General features: G+C 43.8%; 1 protein-coding gene across 9 annotated transcripts in view; it reads right to left on the bottom strand.

The window, feature by feature from the left end:
* Positions 1–6,227: 6,227 nt before the first annotated feature.
* Positions 6,228–6,831, bottom strand: part of CMSS1 (cms1 ribosomal small subunit homolog) — a 387,357-nt gene continuing 386,753 nt past the window's right edge. For all 9 annotated transcript variants that reach the window (XM_043511389.1, XM_043511400.1, XM_043511367.1 and 6 more), the window contains one exon: positions 6,228–6,457. In XM_043511389.1, coding sequence (XP_043367324.1) covers positions 6,374–6,457 — 84 coding nt within the window. In that variant the 3' untranslated portion in view covers positions 6,228–6,373. The remainder of the gene's footprint in view (positions 6,458–6,831) is intronic.

Genomic DNA, 6,831 nt, shown 5'->3' with positions numbered 1-6,831 from the left:
GCTGTTAGCGTTGGAGAAGGGTGTGTGGTTTTGGGGGTGAGAAGGGTAAGGGTGTCGGTGTTAGACTTGGTCTCAACTTAAAAACTCTCTCTGATTTTGGAGGCTGTGTTGTTTCTAAAAACCTTTACTACTTCCTGGAATTACTCATTAACTAGACCTTTCTTCCTCTGTACAGGCTCATCTTGTCCGTTGGTGACCTCAATCACCTTAATCAGCTGGTGCTATCAGCCACAGGTGTACTTTAGTCAGAGTCATAGGGACTGCAACCTAGACAGTCCGGACTCCCTGGGAAAGTCACCGAGAGTCTTTTTCTGCTGCACCACTTAGTACAGTAGAACCTCAGACTGACAAACACCCCAGGAATGGAGATTGTTCGTAACTCTGAAACGTTGTAACTCTGAACAAAATCTTATGGGTCTTTCAAAAGTTTACAGTGAAACATTGATTTAATACAGCTTTGAAACTTTACTGTGCTGAAGAAAAATGCTGCTTTCCCTTTATTTGTTAGTAGTTTATGTTTAACACAGTACTGTATTGTGTTTTCTTTTTTAGCTCTCTGTTGTTGCCTGATTGCATACTTCCAGTTCCAAATGAGGTATTTGACTGACTGGTCAGTTTGTAACTCGGAGGTTCTACTGTAAAGAGCGTATTAGGTTTCACTAAGTTCTGAGCTACTGATCACTTGCAGGGGCACTGCCTGCTACTTGAAAGGTCTGTACACAGTTTGATCCCTTACTCCCTCTCTTCCCTTTATTTCCATAGTCACCCTAAACAGAGCAGTGTTATCAAAAGCAAAAATGGCTTTTACAAGAGAATGCCGTGTTGGATGTCAATGTGAAGGGCTCCTACCCAGTGTGAGGCCCTGGGGGAGAACTTACCAAGGCAGGAACTGCAACGCTCTTTGTAAGGGTACAGCATTTGGAGAGTTGGTATGGCCCCCTTTGAGTTCCCCAGTGCTAGTTTTGGTACTGTGCACCCCTCCCCCTTTTGCACTGAGAGCACAAGATCCCCAAAGGAAAGATCATGCTACTCTCTTCTCATCACCTCACCTTAGATCTGATCACAATCTAGTCAACAACGTAACCAACACAGAAGCTGCAGGTCACAGGAGAGATTGAGCAGTGTAGTAAGTGGTTTGACAAAACAAGAGCTAAATAGTTCAGACTGTATCCCAAGTTATATTCCCTCATACTCACTGGCTGACGTGCATTATAAATGGGATTTGTTAACAGATCACACTAATGTTTGATTAAATAAATTCCTATTAAATCTCATCCAGATACAGGCAGTTTTGAATTCTAGCCAAAAGCACCCAAAAATGTTTACTCAAAACTTTGTTTCATTTTTCAATCAACTTGAGTGTTTCCTACTACAGATATCCATATTTTGCTAACTAGTCCAATGAGCATGTCCTATTTGCTCTATAGAGCCGACACAGCCAAGGGACAGCAAAGAGTATTCTGATCATCATAGTCATCAAAATTAACTACAATTCTAGTAACAAATTCTTTATTTGCTGATAATGTGGAAACCAGATAAACCTAATGAAAAGGGCTATAGGATTTTTACTCACCATAAGTGGCCAGGGCTTCAGTTTTGTGTCTATTTGAAAGATGGTCCCTACAGTAACACAGTACCCACCAACAGGCACTAACTTTGATGTGCAGGGGTGGTTGAATAATATCCAGCTCATTTTGCCCTCTTCATCACATATCACATGATTTGTCAGTGGCACGGACTCAGATGAAAGAGAAGTCACTCCTTCAGTTCAGATTCCTGCCTGAGCTTGCAGGGCCTAAAGTACGAAAAGAACTCTTTTTACTTGTCAACTGAGCACCTTTGATCTGAGAGACAAACATGACACCCCATGATGCCATGTTTGCAAAGCCACTTTTCAGGGTAGAACTGCACCCAGAGAGTCGAGTGCAAATACAGCTTGTTTCAGGAAGGAAGATAGGAGGGGCTGCAGGGAGTCAGGTAGATTGTATCTGCATTATGAGAGAATGTTTTCAGTGGAAGAATGAAACTCTGAACTTTCCAGTGTATCACAGTTTGTATTGTTGGATCGGATTAAAGAAGTTCTGTATTAAAATCACAAATGAGTTTGATTCCCCATAGTTTAAATTCCAGGGTATTACTAATTAAGAGGTCTCTTGGTTTTTGGTACTGTTTCTCTCCCTCTCTGTGTGAAACTTGCAAGCTGCTAATTGTGTTAGTACATTCTAAGACAGAGTCTGTTCTCAAACCAATTCTTTGTAACAACTACTCACAGAGAGAGAGAGAGAGAGAGAGAGAGAGAGACTCAAAGCAATACTCTAACAACAGAAACAGCACCCAGAAACTCCCCTCCCTTTTGTTGTATTCTTCTCGCTTTGTTAACAATTGTGATTAAAATAGAGATAGAGGATGTATGTGGATGGACGCTTGGTGTGGATAATAACTGAAGGATCAGGGAGGTGCCAGCCTAAGAATCCAGTGTCCATTGGCTGAAGAAGGCGTCAAGTGGAAATAACCAGAGGACCCCTGGAGGGCAGACTGGAATCCACCCAACAGCCTCAAGGATGGGAGAACCAAAGAACAAGATAACATCTGGCAGCACGGAGCCGTCAGGAATGTGCCATCTGCTGATTGATTCAGCAACAGCATGATGAAGCAATTCCCATAGACTGGCATAGGAAGAAATTACTATAAGAATGGACTCGAGAAAGTGAGAACTTTGGGGTCTGATTTTGCAAACCAACTTCCAGGAGCATCAGATGTGCATCTGACAAGGCCCTGCTTCCTCCTCATGTCCAGGCCACCTGGCCAGTGGCTTGGCATGAGCAACTCTAAGGCTAGTAACTATGATAACAACCTTGCAGAACCTGTGTGTGTGTGTGTGTGTGTGTGTGTGTGTGTGTGTGTGTGTGTGTGTGTGTGTGTGTGTGTATGAATGAATGTGTGAATAAATATGAAATTGAGTGGAATGTTATAGCTATAACTAACTGTTTACTATTATTCTTTCTGTATTCATAATAAATGTGGCATTTTGCTTTTTCCCCTTTAATAAGATCCTGAGGGTTTTTATTTTATTGGTATAACAGTATTATTCTCCTGCAAATAGCCATTTGGCATAAAAAGAACTAACAAGTGGATCTGATTTATTCTTTCCTGGTCTGATATTAGCTGGATTGTACTGGAATAACAACTCCGTAGAGCACATGTGCTTTTTAGTAATATATTAACATATAATTATGCATGTTTTCTCACCAAGATCAACCTCCAGTCCTACTACCAGTTACAAATATAATAGCCATTGCCTTAGTTGCAATTAAATAAATCCTGTGGCAGTTAGGGTCATAAAATGGTTAAGTACCTGTTACCTCAAAAGGATAGCTAAGGTTATTCTAATAATGTCTGATTTGTGTCAGAGACCTTCCAGAATCCCTCTAATTTGTCCCTTGTTACTCCTACTGCTCCCCTCTGAAAAAATCACCTCATACATACAAGCCAGGGTGAAAAATACCTGTGCTGCCATGAGCACCCAAATTGCTTCCCCTCATCCCCTGGCAGGAACGACAGTTGAATATTGTCCATGTTCTTTGACAATTTAACAAATATACAATCAACTTTCCATTGAATGCAATTTAAAAATGTAACTTATTATTCAGTAGCAGAAAAGAACGTCTGGTGAATATACTTGATTACTCACCAAGTAATACTTGACCAACTGGCAGAACACAAAAAGAAAGTATTTGACAAATCAATTACGTGATGAAGACTGGCAAAATTTGCTGAATACCATATCAAAGGCAAAACCCCCTGCATCCCAGGAATCTCTCCAGAGACAGGGAGTGGTAGGAGTTTCACTTTTCTCCCTCTAGAAGAATGAACAGCCTTTGTCAGCTCAGCGTGAGGGACAGGAGTAAAGTCAAGTGGTGGAAAATCCCAAGCGCTGGCTCCTCTCTTTCCTAAGGGCCCTGTCTACACTAGAAAGGCTTGGCCTGTATAGCTATGTCAGCAGAGCCCCCTAGTGTAGACACAGCATATGCTGAGAGAAGGAGTTCTTCTGCCAGTCCCCAAACAACGTTAGCTATGTCAACAGAAGCACTCTTCTGTCAGCACAGTTGCACCTACACTGGGGTTTTTGCCGTCATGTCTATGTTGGCTAGGTGGTGTGGTTTTTCACACACCTGACCAACGCTATGCTGACAAAACTTTGTTCTGTAGACCTGGCCTAACTCTTCTCTTTCCTTTGGAATTCCATTCCTTACTGACAAATCAACCCTGTATACTGGAGTCAAAGCAAGGCTTAAAGTGATCTCAGAGAACTGCTAAGCCTTTCCATGCTGAATGTTGGAATTTAGCTGCTTTGTAATGACATTTTTGGGCTGGGAGAGCTTGTTTAAATGCAGTAGTTCTATTGCTTTCTTTGAGAGGGGCAGAGAAGTGAATTTTAATCTTGGACAGCAGAAACAGATGGCTAGCAAGGTAAAATCTACTAGTCAAGAAGTGCTGTCTTTCTCTGTCAGGCTCTCTGGAGGATGGACACAAAGCAGTGACACTGAAGAGTTTGACAGGGCTGGGATGCCCAACTGCCAAACCTGTGTGTTCAAAAATCAGCAAACAAACCCAAAATAAACCCTCTAAATGCTCCCTGACACTCTTTCTATTGCTGACAGAATTAGATCCTGAAAAGAGCACTAAATAGACAGGGAAATGTCTTTGGAGATGAGCCAATCTGACCTGCCTGTGTTGCCAGGTGGAGAGCAGTCTTTCAGACCTCCCCCATTACAATCATCTCTTTCTAGCATTTAAGCCAGGGATGAGCAAACTTTTTGGCCTGAGGGCCACATCAGGGTGCAAAACTGTATGGAGGGCTGGGTAGGAAAGGCTGTGCCTCCCCAAACAGCCTGGCCCCTGCCCCCACTCCCTATATTCCCCCCCCAATTCCCACCCCGACTGTCCCCCTCAAAACCCCCAACCCATCCAACCCCCCCGCTCCTTGTTCCCTGACTGCCTCAACCTATCTATATCCTGCCCCCCGACAGGTCCCTCCAGGACTCCCACACCCTATCCAACCCCCCCTGTTCCCACCCCCTGACCACCCCAGAACCTCTGCCCCACCCAACCACCCCCTGCTCCCTGTCCCCTGACTGCCCCTTGGACTCCCTACCCAACCCCCACACCGCCACGCATGCTGCCACGGCCCCCTTACCATGCCGCTCAGAGCAGCAGGAGCTTGCAGCCCCACTGCCTGCACAGCAGCATGGCTGCGTGGGAGGGGGAACAGCGAGGGAGAGGTCAGGGGCTAGCCTCCCTGGCCAGGAGCTCAGGGTCCAGGCAGGATGGTCCCGTGGGCTGTAGTTTGCCAACCTCTGATCTCTGGTCTTGACACTTTGTGACACCTCCAACCTCACTGTGGTCAAATCATGCTATTTTATACCTGAATAAATACGGATGAAGTTTATAACTTCTTGCTTGTGATACTGAATAATGTTGAATATGGGGTTGCGTGAATGTGCCATAAAGTGAGGCTCATTAAGCAAAAAACATGAACCAGGATGTGTACCCAAAAAGCAAGTGCATCACCAACCCCAGATATAGTCAGTCTGCAGCTTCTATCTCATGACATCGCAACACGGTAGTTGGTGGGATCACTAACAGGAGTGAGAGTTGCAGATTAGACCATTTTTATGCTGTAGGTATCATCAGCAATTTTTCTGTCTTAACAAGCACTCAGCCTTCCAAGTTTCCTGCCATAGCATGAGCCACTGTTATTTTCGAGCACGAATCTTTAAGATATAATGTAGTGACAGAGTTTGTGGAGAACAAGAGAGCTCTAACTCATCAACACGCTGTGGGGGGTAGCTACATAAGGTACTAAAGGATGCGATATGGCTAAAACTTCTTTGACTAACTCTGGACTGGTCTCTGTAATGGCCAGATGCCTTCTGAATGCTAGGAAACTGCAGCAATGAAGGTTGGGAATTTCTGGGCCAGAGGTGCCCAGAACTGGAATGGGCTGTCTTCTATCACTCCTAGATGGGGAGTGAAGGTATCCTTTTGGAATAGTGAAGGGGGGGCCAGAAGCAGAGTGTGGCTGTGGGAATCACTCAGGATAGGCGCACTCATCTTCAGTGTCCTAAGGGTGGTGGAGAATGCACACCTACTGTTTTACATGCAGCATACATCTAATTTCAGTATCATACTGTTCAGGCAATAACCATCCCTGGTACAGAATCTACATGCAAACCTTTGCTTTATTATAAGAGGGCCAGATGCTGACAAACATTGTAATACACAGCATCTCAGAAATGAAAGAACTGAATCCAGTCAGCCACTGAACAGTTGCCTACTACAGCCTTAAATTGCATCCATGTTAGTTACACCATTAAAAGAGTCCCAGCTTCACAGAATCTTCTCTGCACAGCTTTATAATTCCCATTTCCAGAAGGTCAATTGTTTCTTTCCTTATCTGAAGGAAACAAAAATTAAACAAGACATGAAGAAGGAAAATTACTGAAAGTGCTCTGCACACACACCATTATTCTGCTTAGCTACACGAGTATTATTAGAGGCTGAGTAAAGGAGGGACCCTCACACACAAACACAAGTTTTACAAAAGAAATATAATAAACTCTAGAAACTACCTATTTAGTTGAATATCTCTTAGCTTATCTACTTTAAAGACCACCAGATGTATTTGAGAGGAAGCACCGACTAACACCATGGCAAAGCCAGGAGCTCCACTGCAGTTTATGCGGCCAGTCATGCATTCGATGAAGTGGGTATTCACCCACGAAAGCTTATGCTCCAATATGTCTGTTAGTCTATAAGGTGCCACAGGAT

This window comes from Dermochelys coriacea, chromosome 1, assembly GCF_009764565.3.
Source record: "Dermochelys coriacea isolate rDerCor1 chromosome 1, rDerCor1.pri.v4, whole genome shotgun sequence".
Classification (NCBI taxonomy): domain Eukaryota; kingdom Metazoa; phylum Chordata; order Testudines; family Dermochelyidae; genus Dermochelys; species Dermochelys coriacea.
The sequence above is the reverse complement of the archived record's forward strand: the minus strand, read 5'-3'. Positions and strand labels throughout refer to the sequence as shown.